General features: G+C 38.1%; 1 protein-coding gene across 1 annotated transcript in view; it reads left to right on the forward strand.

The window, feature by feature from the left end:
• The window catches only part of F5 (coagulation factor V), a gene marked incomplete at its 5' end in the record, with an annotated part of 72,682 nt that overhangs the window by 30,718 nt on the left and 16,642 nt on the right, over positions 1-25,322 (forward strand). Inside the window, 6 exons of the mRNA XM_084250613.1 lie at positions 908-1,076; positions 2,996-3,095; positions 3,428-3,639; positions 5,831-5,981; positions 7,226-7,438; positions 8,529-10,926. Coding sequence (XP_084106739.1) covers positions 908-1,076; positions 2,996-3,095; positions 3,428-3,639; positions 5,831-5,981; positions 7,226-7,438; positions 8,529-10,926 — 3,243 coding nt within the window. The remainder of the gene's footprint in view (positions 1-907; positions 1,077-2,995; positions 3,096-3,427; positions 3,640-5,830; positions 5,982-7,225; positions 7,439-8,528; positions 10,927-25,322) is intronic.

Below are 25,322 nucleotides of genomic sequence, written 5' to 3' on the forward strand. Positions count from 1 at the left end.
GTCAATTGTGTATAATACAAGTGAATGTTTAAAAAATGCTGAGAGTTTGGGGAGGTAGTTTAAGGAGATATATTATGTAAGAGTTTTCAATTCAATCAAAATCATGTGAATGTGTTTGCTTTTAAAATTTTAACTTAGATTCTGAACAAAAGGGGGACTTTTACAAGAGTACAATAATAGCAGACAAAATTAAGATAGGAACCCGGTACACTCTGGCAACAAGGATTTTTATCATTCAAAAAAAAAAAATACATCAAAATGAATAAACTTCATCATGGAGTTTCTTGAAAACTAAGGCAATAAAGAGGACCAAAGGGGAAAATGGTTTACACTGCTGCCCCTGAATCATTTATTTCACCATTTACAGGACTGGGTGAACATGGTTGCTTTTCAGTCAGCACGAGGACTGGGTGGATTGCAGAAGGGCAGCCCAACAAAACAGAACTATAGAAACAGTGAAAATTTCCTGGAGTAGAAATGGCTTTTAGAGATTGAAAAATACCTGGAAAGCCAATAAGTGTACATAGACTAAGTGACAGGAGAGACTTAGGAAAAATCTTAGTATGTCCTATACTTGCAGCCAGTATAAGCCTTTTTGCAGAGATATCTAAGGTCTACTATTGCCACCAGAATGACAGGCAGATGGAAACAGCTGCTATTAACTAGATGCAGCCGACTTTATCTATGGGCGGAGGGGAGAAAACAGCTCAGAATTGCCACTTCTCCAAAAGACAACAGAACTTTGCTAAACCGCATTAAGATTTTTCTTTCTTTCACTTTTTTTTTAGAAGGCTAACTTTTAGCTAATCCAAGGGCAAAACTTCTAAGCACCATGGTTTCACCATCTTACAGTGGTCTTTACTTGAAAAAACGGTGCAATATTTTTAAAATTTCATCTTACTTTAAGAAAATACAGATCTCTGCACTTGGATAATTTCTCAAACCAAATTGGAAAGCATTATAAGAAGGTTGTCTACAGACAGTACCAAGATGCATCCTTCACCAAACGGCTGGATATCAATGAAGATGGAATCTTGGGCCCTATTATCAGAGCCCAGGTCAGAGACACACTCAAAGTAAGTAACAGAAATGAGAACCATGGAAATACTGGTTATTTTAAATAGAAAAAAAAATTCTTTCATCTTTAAAAGAAAAATATGTCTATATAATTTTAAATTCAAATGCAGCTTTGAGTCTTTATTTATTGATAATATTTGCACTTATTCATAGCCTACCTCGTCATGCAAAAACTGAGACAGTTTATCAAATTATGAAGGAATAATACCAAAGTTGATGTAATTTGGGTGAAGGATAATCTGGGGACAAAGAAAATAAAGCCAATGATAAGTCTATTGAAACACATGCTATATGTTCCTTTGAGGTTGTCTGCAAATTCTTTCTCAAGGTTTCTAGTAGCCAAAGTAAAAAGGGAAATATGCCAGGACAAGATTCATAGTAGTCATGAAGTTACTAGAGGACTTTCTCCTTTGGATCCTAAAAAAGAGGATGCTGTGATGAAATGCATAGAATCCTTGATAAAATTCCTACTACTGGCATAATAAATTAAAAATCTGCCTCACCTTTTAAAATGTTATAGCTCATAACATACAGTAAACACAAATGAATAAAAATCAATCTTTCAATGTGCTCTAGGTATATAGTTCTCTGATGATTGGTATCTGATGAAGATAAATTTAGATATGTGTCAAGAGCTGTAAGTGTTCTTCTGACAGCTTTTCTTAAATGTGTCACATCATCAAGCTTTTGCTGAGAACTAGGCAGCAGAGAATCAAGGTGGCACAAGATTTGGAATGCAGATAATCTACAGATAAGGATGAGTCAAAGGCTTTCCCAATCAACCAAGTCAAAGATAAGATTAAGGTTCTTTTTTGAAGATTAAGGAGCTTAACTAGGAGTGCTGCATGAACACTGCCCACCCCCACTGCCCTCTTCATAGGGGTAAACTAAGAGGGTATCTGCAGACAAGTCCTATTCTGCTTATTTAAAAATAATAAAAGGACAAAACTCAATCTCTCTTACTTTCTCTTTCCCTTCCTCGCTTTTTTTCCTTTTTTTTTTTAGATTTATTTATGCATACAAGAACTGGGGTACAGGCCAGAGGTGCAGGGAATGAGAGGATTCACCAGAGACAGAGTGGGGAACAGAATAGGCAGACTGACTGCAATACATTGCCAACAGGCGCAGCAGGGGAGACTGGAGAGGTCTGCTGCGCCATGTGGGTTGCTCCCTGACTGACTGGGGATTGAACTTGTGCTGCAGAGGCTGTGGATAGTTTCATAGTGCTGTGCTTAACCCCTTGCACTACCAGGGAAGCCCCTGCCTTGATTTCTGATCCTTTTTTAGGTGCCTCAAGCAAGTGTAAGTACAGCTCATTGAAAATGAAGATGGCTTCCTCAGTCAAAGCCAAACCAATAATAAACTCTTAACACATGGCCACAAAATTGTTACCCCCAGAGGGGGACAGTGGCAGGTTTGGAGTGGGGGAATGAAGGGGTCTAGTGAAACATGGTAGAGTTGGGGCTCTGGTGTTGGATAGGGTATGAAAGTATACATTTGTAGAGGTTTGAACCTTAACCCCTTGAGCAGATACAAAGATGTAAACCTACTTTACCTTGATAAATATAATTTGGGGGAGAAGGGGAGATGGCTTCAAAGTGGTGCTAAAATTCTCCTCTAACTGGAGAGAGGAATCACAACTTAGAAAGGAGCACATTACAAAGGAGAGGGGAAGAGAGAGAGAGACCGGTTTGGAGAAGGTAAGGAAAACAATAAGTCAAACCTGTCTTTCCACCTTCCACCTTTACAATGTGAGTAAAACTTTCAAATGCTTCTTCCAGGTGATGGGGTAGGTCGCTGCTCAAATAAACAGAACTAGTGTGTGCACACACACCCTTCTACCAAGTGAATATACAAAGATAGCATCCTATATTAATTTTTATGCTTGACCTTAAATTAATTTTATTTAACTTTGTAGATTGTGTTCAAAAATATGGCCAGCCGTGTGTACAACATTTACCCTCATGGAGTGACCTTCTCCCCTTATGAAGACGAGGTCAACTCTTCTTCCAACTCAGGTGTGAATCATTTGCTTCCAGAAACTATTGACCTCTGATAAGCTGCCACATTTTTCTACTAACCTCTTTGCCTTTGTGCAATCAGGGAGTATAGATGTAAGGGTATGGTAAAATTCACAGCTCTTTGGGGAATAGTGATTACAGTGTCCTTTTTAGTGCCATAGTGACCTCTAGTGGAGCAATATCTATGACTACATGCTACCCAGGATACTATCAAGGGAGGTTAATGTAAAAAGAATATTCCTTTCCAAGTATTAATTGATTCTAAAGAAAGCTCAAATTATTTATATTTTTGTATCGATTATCATGAAAAAATTATATTTTTCTTTCAGGCGCTGATACCATGATTAGAGCAGTTCAACCAGGGGAAAACTATACTTATAAGTGGAACATCCTGGAGTCTGATGAACCCACAGAAAATGATGCCCAGTGCTTAACAAGACCATACTACAGTAATGTGGACATCATAAGGGACATAGCCTCTGGGCTGATAGGGTTACTTCTAATTTGTAAAAGCAGATCTCTGGACAAGAGAGGCATACAGGTATTTTTGTCCTTGAGGCAACTTTTTAGAAATTCCAGTTTTCTCTGGCTAGAATAGTAAATAATGTGGATTTTCCTTTTTGAGAATAGTAAATATCAAATAGTTCTCTTTAGTGAAAATGTGATAATGGTTATTCCTTTGGTTACTTTTTTTTTTAAAAAATGCTGAAATAACATTGGTTTATAGCATTATTTGGGTTTCAGATGTATAGCATTATAAATCAATACACACACACACGTGTATGTCTATATTATGTTCACCACCAAAAGTCTAGTTTCCATTCTTCCAAACTGATTCCTTTTTTTTTTTTTTTTGAAAAATGCACTCATCTCCCCCTGCCCTTCTGGTTCCACTATTTATTTGGTTTTATAAGAGTTTGTTTTTGTTTTGTTTTGTTTGCTCATTTGTCCTGTTTATCTTTCACACATGAGTGAGATCATATGATGTTTATCTTTTTTCTGACATTCCACTTAAAATAATATCCTTAAGGTGCATCTACATTCTTGCAAGTGGCAATATTTCATCAAAAAAGATGAAATAGCTGAGTAGTAGTCCATTGTGTGTATGTGGCTAGGTGGATGGATGGATAGCTCATCTTCTTTATCTAATCATCCACTGATGGGCACTTAGGTTGTTTCCAACTCTTGGGTTTTGTGAATAATGCTGCAGTGAACATGGAGGTACAAATATTTCTTCAAATTAGTGTTTTTGTATTCTTCAGATAAATATGCAGAAGTGGGATAGCTGGATCATATGTTATTTCTATTAATTTTTTGAGAAACCTCACTACTATTTTGCATAATGGCTATACCAATTTACATTTCCACCAACAGTGTATGAGTGTTCCTTTTTCTTCACATTTTCACCAATACTACTTGTTTCTTGTTTTTATGATAGAGATTCTCACATGTGTAAGTTATACCTTGATATTATTTTGATTTACATTTCTTTAATAATAACAGATGATTACATCTTTTCATGTGAACCTTTTCTAATGTGTCTTCTTCATAGAAATGTCTATTGAGATCCTCTGTCCATCTTTTAATTGGGTTGTTTTTAAGTTGTATGAGTTCTTTGTGTTTTTTTATATTGATTCCTTATTGGAAGCATGGTTTTCAAATATCTTATCCAGTTTACTAATTTGTTTTATTGTTTTGAGAATAGTTTCTTTCACTGTGTAGAGCTTTCTGGTTTGGTATAGTCCCATTTATTTATTTTTCTTTTGTTTGTACCTAAAGACATCTTAGGGCCAATGTCAAGTAGTTTTTATTGCCTATCTTTGGTTATTTTTTGTCTTGTCTATTTTCCTCAGGACTCACTGCTGAAGACAAGTCTACATGATACTGTGCTTTAATTTCGAATTTCAGTCTATTGCTATTGGCTATATGATGAGCAAGTGACTTAACTTCTCTTAATTTCTTCCTTTTATTGTATGGGTGCTACCCCTCTTAAACCTCTTACAGGGTTGTTTTAAGCTGGCTCAGTGAGAAACCATCTGGTAGAAGTATCTGTATCAATCTTTGTTATTTTTAGAAACCTGCACTCAGATAAGACAGATAAGGGAGATATACAGCTCTGGTGATAAGGGAGATGTCCAGCTCTGGTGAGACTAAATTAGACAGAAGACTGTAACAAAGATATGGAACATCTGACTTTATCATCAATAAAGAATAATAGCCACATAGTAGTAATTTAAATTTCAAGATAATCAGGCTAAGTTATAACCAAAGAAGTCTCATCCAAAGGCATACAAAATAAACCTATGCCTAAAAAAAAAAAATCATAAAATGAACATTATTAATCTTGATTTGAGCTAGGCAATGAAACAGGGAGAGTTATAAAACTTGCTTATTACATACAGCCTTCTGTTTTATCCTTTGCAGCTCTTTGGAGCACATCCAGTCAGTCATTCAAGTTGAAAGGTGTTCATTTACAGAGATAAACAGAATTTCAGTTGCCATGATGAATTGGGATGTTTCTATTAGGGAATTTTAGTCTCTGAATTTACTGATCTGTTTGCTTTTGCATATTATTTTTGGCTCTAACATGTGCTTTGTCTATAATGAGCTCTCACAAATGCCTGAATATGTGAACTTTGTGGCCCCAAGGGCTGTGCCCCTTTGGTTTCTGAGAACTCTGGCACTCAGTAAGTGCCAGAACATTAATCACTGAACACACTTTCACCCTCCAGAGGACAGCAGACATTGAGCAGCAGGCTGTGTTTGCAGTGTTTGATGAGAACAAGAGCTGGTATATTGAGGACAACATCAACAAATTTTGTGAAAATCCTGATAAGGTGAATCGTGATGACCCCAAGTTTTATGAATCAAACATCATGAACAGTAAGTGGGAGCACTATTTTGTCTATCAATTTTTTATTCCTAGAGCTGAAGTGTGAGGCAGCGACATGGATTAGAATCTTCTCACTTCTTATCCACACCTTCAGTCCAGGGATTTGGTGATGAAATGCCTTGGTTATATAGCTTTCAGCACATTGCAATCCAGATTACCTGCATTTCAAGTGCTTAATAGCCATTTGTTGCCAGTGGCTACTGATTCAATTATATAGTTCAACTACAGACCATTTACAAAATTTTCCAGAATGAGTTGCAAATTAATGACATCATGATATGTCAGTTTTTCAATATATATTTAATGCCAGTCATTGTGCAAGGACTAGGGCTATAGTGGATTTTATTCCATGCTTAGTATGTAAGTAAATAAAGATATTGCCTAAAACTGGTCCCCTTGAAAAATAATGAAAATATATAGCCTCAATACTTGTTTGAAAACTATAGATCATATAAATGCAGAGAGGGAACAATATGTGCTGTTCACATACTGTTCACATACAGCAAGATGTGCTGAAGATGCTTATTTTTAGGGACATTACTTCTTATTCAATGACTAATGTGTCAAAAGGATACATTTTTTATATTATGCTTTTCCTCCACGTAGAATTATCCTAGATCATATTCTAAATTGATCTTCAGAATAGCTTTAAATACAGAATGTGGAACAAAAAATATTTAAGATGTATTTGACAAATAAATGAATAAATCAACATGAATGAAAAGTTTTGTCTTCATCCTGACATTTCCACCTTGGCTAACTTAGTAGAAGAGACTCTCTCTTTTTTTAAAAAAATTTTTTTTTGTGTGTGTAGAAGAACTGGGGTATGGGCCAGAGGTGCGGAGGGTGAGAGGATTCACCAGAAACAGAGTGGGGAGCAAAATAGGCCGATCTACTGAAATACACTGCTAAGGGGTGCAGTGCGCAAGAAAGGAGAGGTCTGCTGTGCCAAATGTGGATTAGCTCCCTGGCTGAGGATCAAACTCAGGCCACAGCTCTCTCTGATAGTACTGACTTAACCCCTAGGCCACCAGGGAGGCTACCTGGAATAGACTCTCATTAGGGAAGTCTGAGTTTGATCTTTGAGTCACATGTTAGGCCTGATAAAGATTATTTTAAATAATCCCTGCGTTGATGAAACCAAATTAACATGGGGATATTTATCTTAGATATAATTAGACATGTGCCCTTTGTTGTTAAGGGCGTGGCATGATAACAGATTTTACTCTTTCAGCCATCAATGGCTATGTGCCCGAAAGTATACCCACACTAGGATTCTGCTTTGATGACACTGTCCAGTGGCACTTCTGCAGTGTGGGAACCCAGGATGACATTTTGACCATTCACTTCACGGGGCATTCATTTATCTATGGAAAGAGGCATGAGGACACCTTGACCCTCTTTCCCATGCGTGGGGAATCTGTGACTGTCACAATGGATAATGTCGGTAAGAGCCTGGACACTAAGAACAATCTCTGGTCTAAAATGGTCTACTTCATCTCTTCATACATCCCAGTTCCTGAGTTTATCTCTCTGATCCCTTAGAGGCTTTCCTTTCAATACTACTCTTGATATCTATTTATGAAATTAATTACTTGAAAGGATCCAGTTCTTTAATGTATGTTCTGCTTACATTTCTTTGGGCTAAGAAGTAAAGAGAAGAAAGATAAAACATAACCTTGAAGAGGAAGCATGAGTCCTCAACAACAACAAAACACTTCTTTTATCAAAATATCCTTTTGTTTTTTAAGATAGCCACTCTACCCTAGGTTAGAAATTATTGAATATAGTGCCTTAAAGACTGGCTTCAGAGATAACACCATATGGTGAAAAACACATAGGCTTTAGAGTTCTTCAGATCTGGATTAAATTCTGCTCTGCCAGTCAGTACCTGTGTAACCTTTGACAAATTACAGACCTCACAGAGTCTAGGTTTATTCAATTGCAAAACAGAATAGCAACACCTTACAGAGTTGTTTTGGCCATTAATTTTATGTTCCAAGCGCCTCGCCCTCAATAAACAGACCTTTCTCAGGAAATTTTTAGTGTGCCAGAAAATCACTCAATTTCAGAGATTCAGAATTCCCCCAGGTTCACTTGAATTATTTATTACTTAGAATTATCCAAATGTGTCTTACTCATGATTAGACATCATCCTCCCACTAACTCCAATTCTCAAACAAGAGATACAATAATGAGTTGTTTATGATATTCAAAGTTCATTTTATTCTTGATTCATTCCTCTTTAAAATATATTTCAAAAAGAGTGACTCTCAAGCTATCTCTGCTAAAAGTTTTCTTTTTCTTAATCACAATTGTCCAATACTTTAGGTCTATATTCTATTAAATGAGTTAAGTATATTGATCACATTGTTATGAGGTTGTTCAAAATTACGCTCAATTTCTCTTTTTATATGGAACATAACTGAAAGTCCTGAATAATATTTGTTGGGAACTATCTCCCACAATAGATACTGCAGCTTTTATATTGTCTTCTGGACTTAGAACTCAGTTTCCTCTCTGTTGCTCTTCTATAGGAACTTGGATGTTAACTACCATGAATTCCAATCAAAGAAGCAAAAATCTAAGGTTGAGATTCAGGGATGTTAAGTGTATCCGTGATGATGATGAAGACTCATATGAGATTATATATGAAACTTCAGAATCTACATCCTTGACTACAAGAAAAATGCGTGATTCCTCTGAAAACAAAGATGAAGAGGAGGATGATGACTCTGATTACCAGGCCATACTAGCTTCAGAATTAGGAATTAGGTCCTTCAGAAATTCATCATTGAATCAGGAGGAAGATGAGTTCAACCTTACTGCCCTAGCTCTGGAGGACAGCTCTGAATTCATTTCTCCAAGTACTGACAGAGCTATTGGTTCAAATTCTTCTCCGCCAAGTAACATTAGTAGGCTCAATGGCAATAACTACACAGAAACTTGGAAAATTCTTCCTCACCCAGAAGTCACCACAACTGTTCTGGGACACAATGGCTTAAACAAGAACTCAGTTCTTAACCCTTCCACAGCAGAGCATTCTAGTCCTTATTCTGAAGATCCTATAGAGGACCCTCTGCAGTCAGATGTCACAGGAATAAGCCTACTTCCACCAGGTGCAGAAGGGCTCAGAAGTAAAAAACGTGATAAACATAAGGGATTCAAGGCAGGAAGAGATCAACCAGTAAAGCATAGATCCTCCCAGATGGAAGTACATAAAACTGGGAGATATTTAAAGAAAGGCAATACTTCTCCTAGAAAAGTGTCCTTGGAAGACCTACCCAATAATCTGTTACTCTTGAAACAAAAAAATCCATCAAAGATTTTGAATGGAAAGTGGCATTTGATTTCTGAGAAAGGTAGCTATGAAATAGTACAAGAAAATGATCAAGACAATATGACTGTTAATAAACTGTTGAATAATCCACAGAATGCCTCAAGGACTTGGGAAGAAAGCATTCCTCTTACAAATAATCATGAAAAGCAGAGTGATCATCCAAAATTTTCTGGAATTAAGCATAAATCTCTACAAGTAAGACGGGATGGAGGAAATGGTAGGTTGAAGAAAAGCTCTTTTTTCATTAAGACACGAAAAAAGAAAAGGGAAGAGAAGTTTGCACAGCATGTTCCTCTATCTCCAAGGGGTTTTCATCCTTTAAGTGGAAAGACTAACATCACATTTTCAGACAGGAGACTTGATCATTCATTGTTACTCCATAAATCCAATGAAACATCCTTTCCCATAGATCTCAATCAGACATTCTCCTCCATGAACCTTAGCCTGATAGCCTTACTTCCTGACCATAATCAGAACTCCTCAAATGACACTGGTCAGACAAGCTCCCCTCCAAATCTTTATTCAAACATGCCCACCAAGGAACACTATCAAACATCACCTGTTCAAGAGTCTGATCAAATGTACTCCACCACAGACTTCAGTCACGGTTCTTCAGAGTTCAGTCGGATGCTTGACTATGACATTGGTCAAGTGTTCCCTTCCTTGGAACTTGAAGCCTGGAAGATAACCATTTCACCAGACCTTAGTCAGTCAAACCCTTCCCCAGACCCTCGGCAGATGCCTTTTCCACCAGACCTCAGCCAGGAGACTCTCTCTCCAGACCTCGACCAGACAACCTCTTTCCCAGATCTCAGCCAGGAGACTCTCTCTCCAGACCTTGACCAGACAACCTCTTTCCCAGACCTCAGACAGGAGACTCTCTCTCCAGACCTTTTCCAGACAACCGCTTCCCCAGAACTCAGCCACGTGACTCTCTTTCAAGACCTCAGCCAGACAACCCCTCCCCCAGATCTCAGCCAGGAGACTCTCTTTCTAGACGTTGGCCAGACAACTGCTTCCCCAGACCTCAGCCAAGAAACTCTCTCTCAAGATCTCAGCCAAACAGCTGTATTCCCAGACCTCAGCCAGACCACTCCTCATCCAGACCTAGGTCAAGCAATCCTCTCTGCAGATATCAGTGAAACAACCCTTCCTCCTGATGTCAGGCAAACTTCACCTCCTCCCAAAGTTGATCATACATTCGACACTTCTGAATCTAGTCATTCATTGCTTCTTCCAGAATTTGGTCAGACTTTCCCTTATTCAGACCTTGATCAGATTCCATCTCCTTCACCCAATGACACTATATCAAGGGAATTGAATCCACGGGTTGTAGTTGGCCTCAGTGGAGATGATGGAGATTATATTGAGTTTATTCCAAGGCAAAAGGAACAGAGTAGTGAAGAAGACTATGTTGAAATTGACTATGTGGCCTATGATGACCCTTACCAAACTGATACCAGGACAGACATCAACTCCTCCAGGAATCCTGACAACATTGCAGCATGGTATCTCCGCAGCAACAATGGAAACAGAAGAAATTATTACATTGCAGCCGAAGAAATATTGTGGGATTATTCAAAATTTGCACAAAGGTTTGACCAGCTTTTTCCTTTTATAGTCTCATATTCCACTACTGCTGAAAAAAAGTAACTGTAACAGTTCAAGGAGATAATTCCAGGCAAATTATGCTAAGTGTAATTTAGCTCACCTATTGTAACTTCATTTCCTTTGTTAATACCAAGATTACCGTCTCTACTTTAGATGACATCAGAACAATATAAGGACGGTTACTTTGAGAAGTCTGTGGTATAAATATCTATGTCCCCTCCTTTATCCTCTCATCTTACTGCGCATGTTCCTATACCCTCTGTTTATCTGGTACAGGACCCATCCTATCAATTGAAGTTGGTTTCAGATTCAAATTTGTGATGTATGTAGAAATCTCCTTTTTCATTCACTTGTTTATAAAGAACATTTTAATATTGGTTAGTGAGCCATGTAAGGTACATAGCATCTTCATTAAGTTTAATTCAAATTCTATGAGATTCTAGTAGCAAAGACAAAGGATATATACTAGCTTAGAAACAAGAAACTAGTTTACAGCCTCAATTAAGACAGTCCATAGATAATAACTTAATCTTGATTTAAAGTTCAGTTTTAACATAGTTTATAGAATCATTCATTTTTAAATGAAGGCATTATTCCAAATGGTCCCCAAGATCCTTCAGGGTTTCAGCAATTTATCAACCATAGAGCTGAAGGACTTGATGCAATTTTTAAGTGGTGTGATTTAAAACAGAGTTTCTAAGGGGTTCATGTATAATTCTAAATGATAATTTTCAACTCACTTTTGCTTAAGGGTTAAAAGCCATATTGGGCTGGACTCTATATTCTATGATGAAAATAGAGAGAGGGACAAGTAAGCAGATTAGGCTTACATGTATTTAGACACAGAGCTTGTTGACCATGCCAAACTGTTTGAATATAGCACACAGCTTTTACACCAAAAAATTAAAAACCAAAGTGCAATTAGAGTAAGCAAACACAATGCATGGTGTGCCTTTTTTTTTAAGGATTCATTTTTTAATTTTATACATTTTTTTACATCATTTTCATTTTTGCACAATGTATGCATTTTCATCTTGGTTATAGTCCCCATACAATTCCCACCCCCTTGTTTTGATTCTACTCCCTCCTCCCCCCACTGCTCCCATAGTGTGTGTCTGGTTTATAGTTGCTTGTTGATTTTGATTTTTACTTTATTATAATTAGGTTTTTTCCTGGTTCCTTATTTGGGTTTTCTAAATTCCTGCTAGGAGTGAGACCATCTAGTATTTTTCTCTTTCTTTCTGGCTTATTTTGCTGAGTATGATCCCTTCCAGCTCCATCCATGTTGCAGCAAATGGCATTGAGTCTTTTTTGATTGCTGAGTAATATTCCATTGTGTACATATACCACATCTTCTTGATCTAGTCATCTATTTTTGGGCATTTGGGTTGTTTCCATAGCTTAGCTATTGTAAATAGTGCTGCTATTTCAAAAGGGCACCTTTGAATTAATGTTTCTGTGTCCTTTGGGTAAATACCCAGGAGCGGAATTGCTGGATCATATGGAAGCTCCATCCTTAGCAGGTTGAGGAATCTCCACACAGCTGTCCATAGTGGTTGGACCAGTTTGCACTCCCACCAACAGTGCAGGACAGTTCCTTTTTCTCCGCACCCTCGCCAACATTTGTTGTTGCTAGTTTTTTTAATATGTGCCATTCTCACTGGTGTAAGATGGTATCTCATGGTAGTTTTGATTTGCATTTCCCTGATTACAAGTGATCTTAAACATTTTTTCATATGCCTGTTGGCCATTTGCATTTCCTCTTTGGAGAAGTTTCTTTTTAGCTCTTCTGCCCATTTTTTGACTGGATTAGTTACTTTGTTTTTGTTGAATCTCTTCAGCTCTGTATAGATTTTTTGTGATTAGTCCTTTATCATTAGTATTGTGTACAAAAATTTTCTCTCAATCGGTGGGGTGTCTCTTTGTTTTGGTTACTGTCTCTTTTGCTGTACATAAACTCTTTAATTTGATGTAGTCCCAGCTGTTTATCTTTGCCTTTACTATCACTGCTTTTGGTGATGTGTCTTTACAGATGTTACTGAGGTGTATGTCATATAGTGTTTCACCTATTATTCCTTCTATATATGTTATGGTTTTAGATTTCTTTAATCCATTTTGAGTTGGTTTTTGTGCATGGTGTGAGGTAGTAGTCAACCTTCATTGTTTTGCATGTAGCTACCCAGTTTTCCCAGAGCCATTTATTGAACAAACTTACTTTGCTCCATTGCATATTCTTTGTTCCTTTGTCAAAGATTAGTTGACCATAAATCTATGGTTTTATTTCTGGATTTTCTATTCAGTTCCGCTGGCCCGTGTGTCTGTTCTTGTTCCAATACCATGCAGTTTTGATTATTATGACTTTGTAGTATAGTTTGAAGTCTGGGGGGTGTTATACCTCCATTTCCTTCTTTCTTTCAGGAGAGCTTTGGCTATTCGGGGTTTTTGGTGGCTCCATATGAATTTCATCAATATTTGTTCTATTTCTTTGAAGAATATCATTGAAATTTTTATTGGAATAGCACTAAATCTGTAAATTGCTTTTGGTAGGATGGCCATTTTGATAATGTTAACTGTTCCAATCCATGAGCAGGGAATGTCTTTCCATTTCTTTGTTTCTTCTTATATTTCTTTTAATAGTGTTTTATAGTTTTCTTTGTATAGGTCCTTTACCTCTTTTGTTAGGTTTATTCCCAAGTATTTGATTTTTTTTTGTTTCAATAATAAAAGGAATGGTTTTCTTGATTTCTTCTTCTTCAGATATATTGTTTGTGTGTAGGAAGGCTACTGATTTTTGTGTGTTGATTTTGTATCCTGCTACTTTACTAAACTGATTAATTTTTCTGTGGAGTTTTTGGGGTTCTCTATGTATATTATCATATCATCTGTGAATAGTGATAGTTTTTTTTTTAATAATAAATTTTATTTTTATATTCCCCATACAATTTCAACCCCTCCATTCTGACCCCAATCCCTCCCCTCCCTCCCCCCACCCAGAAAAAGTGTCTCTGGTTCATAATTTTTGTTGATTTTCACTTTCTTATAGTTATTCAATTTCCTGGTCCCTTATTTAAGTTTTCTAGATTCCTGCTATGAGTGAGACCATCCGGTATTTTTCTTTTTCTGGCATATTTCGCTGAGCATGATCCCTTCCAGCGCCATCCATGTTGCTGCAAATTGCATGTGTTTATTTTTTTTAAATGCTGAGTAATATTCCATGGTATATAATATATGTACCACATCTTCTTGATCCAATCATCTATTTTTGGGCATCTGGGCTGTTTCCAAAGCTTAGCTATTGTAAATAGTGCTGCTATAAACATAGGGGTGCAGGTGCTCTTTGGAATTGATGTTTCTGTGTCCTTTGGGTAAATACCTAGGAGTGGAATTGCTGGATCCTGTGGAAGCTCTATGTTTAGTAGGTCCAGAAATATCCATACAGCTCTCCATAGTGGTTGGACCAGTTTGCACTCCCAACAACAGTGCGGAAGAGTTCCTTTTTCTCCACACCCTCGCCAACATTTGTTGTTGCTAGTTTTTTTAATATGTGCCATTCTCACTGGTGTAAGAGGGTATCTCATGGTAGTTTTGATTTGCATTTCCCTGATTACAAGTGATGTTGAACATTTTTTCATATGCCTGTTGGCCATTTGCATTTCCTCTTCAGAGAAGTTTCTTTTTAGCTCTTCTGCCCATTTTTTGACTGGATTATTTTCTTTGTTGTTGTTGAGTCTCATCAGCTCTTTGCAAATTTTTGTGATCAGTACTTTATCATTAATGCTGTGTACAAAAATGTTCTCCCAGTCGGTGGGGTTTCTCTTTTTTTTTTTTTATTGTCTCTTTTGCTGTGCAGAAGCTCTTTTTTTTTTTTTTATAAAGGCATGTTTTATTTATTTGTTTGTTTGTTTGTTTTGTTTATACATGCACTGGGTACAGTCAGAAGCGTGGGAGGGTGAGAGAATTCACCAGAGCCAGAGCAGGGAGCAGAGCAGGCAGAAGGACTGAAGTACACTGCCGAGGGGAGCAGTGGGCGGCAGGAGAGGTCTGCGCGCCATGTGCGACCGTCCTCCGGTGGCAGGGGAGCAGTCGGGGATCGAACCGGTGCTGCAGAGTCTGCGGGCAGCTTCGCAACCCAGCGCTAAACCGCTGCACCACCGGGGAGGCCCGCAGAAGCTCTTTAATTTGATGTAGTCCCAGCTGTTTATCTTTGCCTTCACTATCACTGCTTTGGGTGATGTGTCTGTAAAGATGTCTTTAATGTGCAAATCACGTAAGCATTTCGCCTATATTTCCTTCTATGTATTTTATGGTTTCAGGTCTTATGTCTAGTTCTTTAATCCATTTTGAGTTGATTTTTGTGTATGGTGTGAGGTAGTGGTCAAGCTTCAATCTTTTGCATGTAGCGACCCAGTTTTCCCAGCACCATTTATTGAACAAACTTTCTTTGCTCCAATTCATAGTCTTTGCTCCTTTGTCAAAGATTAGTTGATCATAAATCTGTGGGTTTATTTCTGGATTTTCTATTCGATTCCATTGGTCTGTATGTTTGTTCTTGTTCCAATACCATGCAGTTTTGATGATTATGGCTTTGTAGTATAGTTTGAAGTCTGGGAGTGTGATGCCTCCATTCCCTTCTTTTTTTTCAGGAGAGCTTTGGCTATTCGGGGTTTTTTGTGATTCCATATGAATTTCATCAATAATTGTTCTATTTCTTTGAAGAATGACATTGAAATTTTGATTGGAATAGCACTGAATCTGTAGATTGCTTTTGGTAGGATGGCCATTTTAATAATGTTTATTCTTCCAATCCATGAGCAGGGGATGTCTTTCCATTTCTTTGTGTCTTCTATTTCTTTTAACAGTGTTTTATAGTTTTCTTTGTATAGGTCCTTTACCTCTTTTGTTAGATTTATGCCCAAATATTTGATTTTTTTGTTTCGATAATAAAAGGGATTTTTTTTTTATTTCTTCTTCTTCAGATTTATTGTTTGTGTATAGGAAGGCTACTAACTTTTGCGTGTTGATTTTGTATCCTGCCACTTTACTGAACTGATTGATGAGTTGAATTAGTTTTTCTGTGGAGTTTTTGGGGTTCTCTATGTATATTATCATATCATCTGCAAATAGTGATAGTTTGACTTCTTCTTTTCCTATTTGGATTCCTTGTATGTCATTCTCTTGTCTTATTGCTCTGGCTAGGACTTCCAGTATTATATTGAAAAGCAGTGGTGAGAGTGGACATCCTTGTCTTGTTCCAGATCGTAATGGAATTGCTTTCAGCTTTTCACCATTGAGAATGATACTAGCTGTGGCTTGTCATATATGGCCTTTATGATGTTGAGGTATGTTCCTTGTATCCCAAGAATTTCAAGGGCTTTTATCATGAATGGGTGTTGCACTTTGTCGAAAGCTTTCTCAGCATCTATTGATATTATCATATGGTTTTTATATTTCTTTTTGTTGATGTGTTGGATAACGTTGATTGATTTTCGGATGTTAAACCATCTGGCTTTAGGATTCCTTGTATTTTTTGGAGCGGGGCTTTAGTGGTAATGAAATTCCATAGTTTCTGTTTGTCTGGGAAAGTCCTTATTCTTTCTTCATAGAGGAAGGAGAGCTTTGCGGGATAGAGTATTCTTGGAATGAATCCTACTTGGTCATGGTGAATTATCTTATGGATACATTGTTGGATTCTGATAGCCAAAATTTTGTTGAGGATTTTTGCATCAGTGTTCATTAGGGAGATTGGCCTGTAGTTTTCCTTTTTTGTGTTGTCCTTATTCGGTTTTGGTATTAGTGTAATGTTGGCTTCATAGAACATGTTTGGTATTATACCTTCCTTCTCAATTTTTTTGAAGAGTTTGTGAAGGATAGGCACTAATTCATCTCTGAATGTTTGGTAGAATTCATTTGTAAATCCATCAGGTCCTGGGCTTTTGTTTTTGGGGAGGTTTTTGATTACCATTTCAATTTCGCTGCTTGTAATTGGTCTGTTTAGGTGTTCTATTTCTTCTTTATCTAGCTTTGGGTGATTGTAGAGTTGTAGGAATTTGTCCATCTCCTCTAGATTGTTGAACTTATTTCCATATAACTGTTCATAGTAGTTACTGATTATTCTTTTGATTTCTGCTGTGTCCGTTGTGATTTCTCCTCTTTCATTTATTATCCTGTTTATTTGTGCTTTCTCCCTTTTTTCCTTTGTGAGCCTGGCTAGGGGTTTGTCTATTTTGTTGATTTTTTCGAAGAACCAGCTCTTGGTTTCATTAATCTTTTGGATTGTTTTTTTAGTTTCAATTTCATTTATTTCTGCCTTGGTTTTTATTATTTCTTTTCTTCTACTGGTTTTGGGGTTTTTTTGTTGTTCTTTTCTAGATCTTTGAGCTTCGAGATTAGGTTGTTTCTTTGAGTTCTTTCTTGTTTCTTGATGTGAGCTTCTATTCCTATACATTTTCCTCTTATTACTGCTTTTGCTGCGTCCCATACATTTAGGATATTGGTGTCCTCCTTGTCATTCAATTCAAAGAATTTTTTAATTTCCTCTTTGATCTCCTCATTAATCCAGTGGTCTTCCAGTAGTGTGGTTTAGTCTCCATGAGGTAGGAAAGTTACTTGCCTTCTTTTTATGGTTTATTTCTAGCTTGATGCCTTCATGGTCAGAAAAGATGGTTGGTATGATTTCAATCTTGGTGTATCTGTAGATGTTTGTCTTGTACCCCAGTATGTGATCGATCCTGGAGAATGATCCGTGTGCGCTTGAGAAAAATGTGTACTCCGTTTTTTTTGGGTTTAGTGTTCTATAGATGTCTGTTAAGCCCAAATGCTCTAGGTCCTTATTTAGAGCTTTAGTTTCTTTACTTATTTTTTGTCTTGTTGATCTATCCATTGTTGATAGTGGTGTGTCGAAGTCTCCCACTACATATATGTTTTCTCTGATGTCTGTTTTCAGAGATGACAACAGTTGTCTGATATATTTTGGTGCTCCTTCGTTTGGTGAGTATATGTTAATGAGTGTTATTTCTTCTTGAAGTATTGTCCCCTTGATCATAATGTAGTGACTGTTGGGGTCTCTTTTTATTTTTTTGAGTTTGAAATCTGTTTTATCTGATATAAGTATAGCTGTTCCTGCTTTCTTTGTTGGTCCATTTGCTTGTAGAATTGTTTTCCATCCTTTAACTTTGAGTCTATTTTTATCTTTTGTAGCTAAATGTGTTTCCTGGAGACAGCAAAAGGTTGGGTTTTGTTTCTTAATCCAGGCTGCAACTCTGTGTCTTTTTATTGAAGAGTTTAGTCCATTTACATTTAGGGTTAATATTGATGTGTTAGCATCTGTATTTGCCATTGTGCTTGTCTTTCCTTTGATTTTATTTATTCTTTTAATAACTTTTTTTTTCTTGCCTTCTTTTGTTGTTATTCGTCCCTCTGAGGTTCTGGCTTTAGGATTCCTTGTAGTATTTTTTGGAGTGGGGCTTTAGTGGTAATGAAATTCCATAGTTTCTGTTTGTCTGGGAAGGTCCTTATTCTTTCTTCATAGAGGAAGGAGAGCTTTGCGGGATAGAGTATTCTTGGTTGACATCTGTTTTCTTGGAGTCTGTTGACTATGTCCCTCCACTCTCTCCTTGCCCGTAGTGTTTCTTCAGAGAAGTCTGATGTCAGCCTGATTGGTTTTCCTTTGAATGTTATCTGTTTCTTCCCTCTTGTCAGCTTCATTATTTTTTCCTTGTCCTGGATTCTTGGGAGCTTTTCTATTATGTGTCTTGCTGTATTTTTCCTTTCATCATGGAAATTTGGTGTTCTTCTTGCTTCTTGTATATCAATTTTCAGCTCCTTCTTCACATTTGGGAAGTTTTCTTCAATTATCTCCTGGAATATTTTCTCTGTTCCTACATCTCTCTCCTCTCCTTCTGGTATTCCTATAACTCTTATATTTCCTTTCCTCATGGAGTCAGATAGTTCCCGAAGTCTTTCTTCGTTCTTTTTCCTTCGTACTTCTCTTTCCTTTTCTGTTTTGGTTCTTTTTATTTCTGTGTCTTCAAGAGTACTTATTTGTTCTTCCATTTCATCTATTCTGCTTCATTGCTTTTCCCAGAGTTCTTTAGTTCCTCCATTAATTCTTTGATCTCCTGCGTTTCTTTCGTTTCCCTCTTTAAAGACTCAATTTCATTCTTCTGAGCATTGTTTTCCCTCTTTAGGGACTCAATTTCCTTCATGAGTTCTGTCATTTTTTTAATCATGGCAAATTTAAATTCTCTTTCTGGAAGGCTCAGAAGTTCTTCCAAGTTACTGTCGTTGCAATCTGGGAGGTGGTTTTCTTTTTGTTGTGTGCTTTTTTCCTGAGGGGTTGTTAGGTTGCGTGTGGTTCTTCTACTCCCTACTGTCTGTTTTCTAATTTGTCGTATGCATTGGGATACTGTGTTGCTGGGACTGGGCGGCATCTTGGGTGAGCTTCTCCGCTCCCCTCTGGCTTCTCCAGGAGCCATCTGTCGGTGTCAAGCAGTCTTTACTGAAGAATGGTCCCTGTTCTAAAATGCCGATGTGGGGACACACTCCCCTGTGCTTGGTCTGCCCCGGCGGTGGGTTCCCATTCCCCCTTTGGGTTTGGACTGCGGGCCAGACGGGGCCTGGTATGGGCAAGCTTCCCTGCTCACCTCTGGCTCCTGAGGGAGCCTTCTGCAGGCAGTCTTTACTGAAGAAATGTCCCTGTTCTAAAATGGCGATGCGGGACGCACTCCCTGCGCGTCCGGTCTCAGGTACATTCTTCTGCGCGCCTGGTCTGCCCTGGCCGTGGGTGCCCGCTCCCCCTGTGGGCTCAGACTGCTGGTCTGAAGGGGCCTGGGGTGGGCTAACTTCCCAGCTGGCCACGGGTTCCGCCTTCTGCCGGTCAAGTGGTCTTTTCTGAAGAAAGATGTTAGTGACTTTTTTTCTGGTCGCTAGGTGGCGCCAGAGATCTCTCCTAGAGCCCTTGGGGAGCTGTGTTTTTCTCCCTGTGTGGCAGGGAACAGAGTGGGAATGATAAGGAAAACCTCAACGGCTTTGGGGTGCTGTGTCTGCCTTGTGCCCCGCCGACATGTAGGACCCACGCCCCGAATTTTGTGCCCCGGGTCTCAGTTCCAAAGCCCTCAGGTCTAGGACGCGGGCTGTAGCCCAGTTCAGTGGCCACAGCAATGGCGCCTTTTGCACCCCACTCCCGTGTCCGGGCACCTGGTTTCTGATTACTCAGTGAGGGACTTTCACCGCAGTGAGGGCCTCCGCGCATCTCCCCGCAAGCCTAGGTCTCAGGCGCGGGGACCTGGGCAGCCGCGATCCCAATCCGTGTTTGCTTTTCCAGCGCACCGCTTTTCCGCGCAAGCTTACTGGCCGGCCTGGGCTGTGTGCAGGTCTCCCGGGGTCTCTGCTGCTCTTTAATGGCGCCTGGAGCTCACCACCGCTCGAATCCTGCAGGGTTCTCCACAGCTCCCGTTCACGGGGTGTGGTGGCTGAAATAGTTCCTTTCCACTCACAGTCCCACCTGATGTGTAGTTTGTTCTTGTTGGTCGTTTTAGTTTGTTTTTTTCCTCCTTTCTGCAGGTTGGAGAGTGCCGACTTTGTGGGGGAGGGGGGAGCAGGGTTCTGCGCTTTCCTCCCTTCTAGTCCTCTTTTATGGCAACTTTCTTCTTCGGGTAGTTTGCTGGAGTCGTCCGTTTATCTTCTGTGTCCCCGTTCTCACTGGGACCTGCCGCTTTTCCTATTAACTTTTTTTAATGGGAGATCTTACTGGCAGCGTCTCCTCGCTGCCATGTTGCTCCGCCTCCTGTTGAATAGTGATAGTTTGACTTCTTCCTTCCCTATTTGGATTCTTTGCATGTCTTTTTCTTGTCTTATTGCTCTGGCTAGGACTTCCAGTATTATATTGAAAAGCAGTGGTGAGAGTGGACATCCTTGTCTTGTTCCAGATCTTAATGGAAATGTTTTAACTTTTCACCATTGAGAATGATATTGGCTATGGGCTTATCATATATGGTCTTTATGATACTGAGGTATGTTCCTTGTATCCCAAGAATCTCAAGGGCCTTTATCATAAATAGGTGTTGTACTTTGTGGAAATATTTCTCAGCATCTATTGATATGATCATATGGTTTTTATATATTTTTGTCGATGTGTTAGATTACAAATTTTCAGATATTGAACCACCCTTGTGTCCCTGGAATAATCCTACTTGGTTGTGGTGAATTATCTTATGGATACAGTGTTGGATTCTGTTAGCTAAAATTTTATTGAGGATTTTTGCATCAGTGTTCATTAGAGAGATTGGCCTGTAGTTTTCTTTTTGTGTATTGTCCTTGTTCAGTTTTGGCTTCATAGAACATGTTTGGTGTAATGTTGGCTTCATAGAACATGTTTGGTATTATCCCTTCCTTCTTAATTTTTTGAAAGAGTTTATGAAGGATAGGCACTAATTCGTTTCTGAATGTTTGGTAGAATTCATTTGTAAATCCATCTGGTCCTGGGCTTTTGTTTTGGGGGAGGGTTTTGATTACCATTTCAATTTCACTGCTTGTAAGTGGTCTGTTTAGGTGTTCTATTTCTTTTTTATCTAGCTTTGGGTGATTGTAGAGTTGTAGGAATTTGTCCATCTCTTCTATATTGTTGAACTTGTTTGCATATAACTGTTTGCATATAACTCTTCATAGTAGTTTCTGATTATTCTTTTGCTTTCTGCTGTGTCTGTTGTGATTTCTCCTTTCATTTGTGATCCTATTTATTTGTGCTTTCTCCCATTTTTCCTTTATGAGCCTGGCTCAGGGTTTGTCTATTTTATTTTTTCAAAGAACCAACTTTTAGTTTCATTGATCTTTTGGATTGTTCTTTTAGTTTCCATTTCATTTATTTCTGCTTGGATTTTTATTATTTCCTTTCTTCTACTGGCTTTAGGGGTTTTTTTGTTGTTCTTTTCTAGTTCTTTGAGATATGAGATTAGGTTGTTTCTTTGAGTTCTTTCTTGTTTCTTACTGTGAGCCTGTGTTGCTATATATTTTCCTCTTATTATTGCTTTTGCTGTGTTTCATACATTTAGGAAATTGGTGTCCCCCTTGTCATTCAACTCTAAGTATTTTTTTAATTTCTTCTTTCATCTTCTCATTAGTCCAGTGGTCTTTCAGTAGTGTGGGTTTCAATCTCCATGAGGTAGGAGGTTTCCTTGCCTTCTTTTTATGGTTTATTTCTAGTTTGATGCCTTCATGGTCAGAGAAGATAGTTGGTATGATTTCAGTCTTGGTGTATCTGTTGATTTTTGTCTTGTGCCCCAGTATGTGATCGATCCTGGAGAATGATCCTTGTGTGCTTGAGGAAAATGTGTACTCAGATTTTTTGGGGTTTAGTGTTCTATAGATGTCTGTTAAGCCCATGAGCTCTAGATCCTTATTTAGAGCTTTAGTGTCCTTACTTATTTTTTGTCTCCTTGATCTATCTATTGTTGATAGTGGTGTGTTGAAGTCTCCTACTACATATGTGTTTTCTCTGATGTCTGTTTTCAGAGATGATAATAGCTGTGTGATATATTTTGGTGCTACTTCATTTAGTGAGTATAAGTTAATGAGTGTTATTTCTTCTTGAAGTTTTGTCCCCTTGATCATAATGTAATGACCGTTTGGGTATTTTTTTACCTTTTTGAGTTTGAAATCTGTTTATCTCATATAAGTATAGCTGTCCTACCTTCTTTTTTGGTCTATTTTCTTGTAAGATTGTTTTCCATCCTTTTACTTTCAGCCTATTTTTATCTTTTGTAGTTAAATGTGTTTCCTGAAGACAGCAAAAGGTTGGGTTTTGTTTTTTAATTCAGCCTGCAACTCTGTGTATTTTTATTGAAGAATTTAGTCTGTTTACATTTAGAGTTAATATTGATATGTTAGCATCTGTATTTGCCATTTTGTTTGTCTTTTCTCTGGTTTTATTTATTTTAATTTTTTTGTCTTATTTTGTTCTTATTCATTGCTCTGTTGATTCTGGCTTTAGGACTCCTTGTAGTATTTTTGGGAGTGGGGGTTTAGTTGTAATGAAATTCTGGAGTTTCTGTTTGTCTGCGAAGGTCCTTATTCTTTTTTCATAGAGGAAGGAAAGATTTGTGGGATAGTGTATTCTTGGTTGGCATCTGTTTTCTTGGAGTCTGTTGACTATGTCCCTCCACTCTCTCCTTGCCGTAGTGTTTCTTTGGAAAAGTCTGATGTCAGCCTGATAGGTTTTCCTTTGTGTGTTACCTGTTTCTTCCCTCTTGTCAGCTTCATTATTTTTTCATTGTCTTGGATTCTTGGGAGCTTTACTATTATGTGTCTTGCTGTATTTTTCCTTTCATCATGGAAGTCTGATGTTCTTCTTGCTTCTTGTATGTCTATTTTCAGCTCCTTCATGTTTGGGAAGTCCTCATTAATTATTTCCTTGAATATTTTTTCTGTTCCTATGTCTCTCTCCTCTCCTTCTGGGATTCCTATAATTCTTGTATTTCCTTTCCTCATGGAGTCAGATAGTTCCCAAAGTCTTTCTTCATTCTTTTTCCTTCATACTTCTCTTTCCTTCTCTGTTTTGGTTCTTTTTTATTTCTGTGTCTTTGAGAGTACTTATTCATTCTTCCATTTCATCTATTCTGCTTTCACTGCTTTTCCCAGAGTTCTTTAGCTCCTCCATTAATCCTTTGATCGCCTGCATTTCTTTCACATCCCTCTTTAGGAACTCATTTTCATTCTTCTGATTGTTGATTATTTTTCCCATATCATTTTCAACTTCTTTCAGTTTTTTAATCATGGCAATTTTAAATTCTCTATCGGAAGACTCGTAAGTTCCTCTAAGTCACTGGTGTTGCAGTCTGGTGTTTGATTGTTTTTTTGTAGTGTGTCTTTTCCCTGGGGACATGCTTGGTTGTTTGTTATTTTTCTTCTCTGTGCCGCTTGTTTTCTAATTTGTTCTGTGCATTGGGACACTGTGTCACTGGTATTGGCCGGCATCTCTTTGGTGTGCTCTTTCTGGGATATTGGGAACTGGTGGTCAAATCGAGTCCAATACTGTTTGTTATGCCAGAAGTCCAGTAGGGCAGTGGTATTATGGATATGTTAATGGTCGCTGTCCCTGAAAATCTCCTCCTTCTGTATTTGTTTAATTCTAGAGGTGGGTCTTGAGGTCCCACAGACTGCCTTGGGGGTAGCTGGATCGCCCGCTGGGCTCCCAATTACTGGATCCCTCTCTGGGCTCCTAGTTGCCAGGCAGGGCCTGGCTTGTGGGGGCCTTCAGCTCACCTCTGATTGTGGGGACAGCCCTTTCTCAGTTGCATACAACAACTTTGGTGAGGTTCGGACACACACAGAATTCCCTGTCTAAATATGGCCCAATTGCATGGTGTGTCTTACAGAACCATTTTCTTTAGTCCAATGCCTAATATTTCCATATTAAAAGTTGGTTTAAAACACTTTCCTCCATGATTTCCTATTTAAATATAATATACATCACTATTTATAACTAGTTTATCTGTGGATTTCTTTTTTAAGTTTATTTATATATATTTTACATCATTGTTCATTTTGTACAATATTTGCTTTCTCCTCTGAGGTATAGTCCCTGTAAAATTCCCACCACGGACTCACCCATGCACCATTGCCATAGTCCCTTGTGCTCTTCCCTCCCCCACTTTGATCCCTTTCTCTCCCCTTCCCCTGCATAATGCCTCTGCTTTATAGTTATGTGTTAATTTTGTTTTTTTATTTATATATTTTTTCTGATCCTTTATTTGGTTCCCCTATATTTCTCCTATAAGTGAAGCTATCTGACTTAGCCTAACAAATACCATGAGATCATGGATGAGCTTTTGTCTTATTTCCACAGACCTGAGAAATTTAAGAGTTAGTGGGGAAATGTGATGTGTGCTGGTGCCAGACTGAGCTAGTGAACTACATAAGAAATAATGTGATTTTGCCAAAGCAAACATGAGAGAAGTAGCTACTTTCAGAGTATAAAACACCCATCCATCTAGAAGCCTTCACAGAGGTGATCTTTTAATTTAACTGATCACTGTCACATGACATCCCCAAGCCCTAGCACTGTCCCATTACATGGCTTTGTCTGTTTTGGATATTAAAATCTGCAGTGTTAATAAACCACAAGACTTTGTTTATTCATTGATGCATTCAACAAAATGTATTAAGTGCCACCTATGTGCCAGATAACTTGCTAGACACTAGAAATAAAATTATGGACAAAATGGGCACAATTTCTGACCTCATGGAGCATTCATTCAAATGACAGGTATTAACAGATAATTTCTCAAATAAATATTATATAATTTATTATGTATGCTATATAGAAATACTATAATACTATAGAAATTATATGTATATATATTTAATAATAACACTATAGAGTTGT

The sequence above is a fragment of the Talpa europaea genome (genome assembly GCF_964194135.1).
Source record: "Talpa europaea genome assembly, chromosome: 12".
In the NCBI taxonomy this organism is placed as follows: Eukaryota; Metazoa; Chordata; class Mammalia; order Eulipotyphla; family Talpidae; genus Talpa; species Talpa europaea.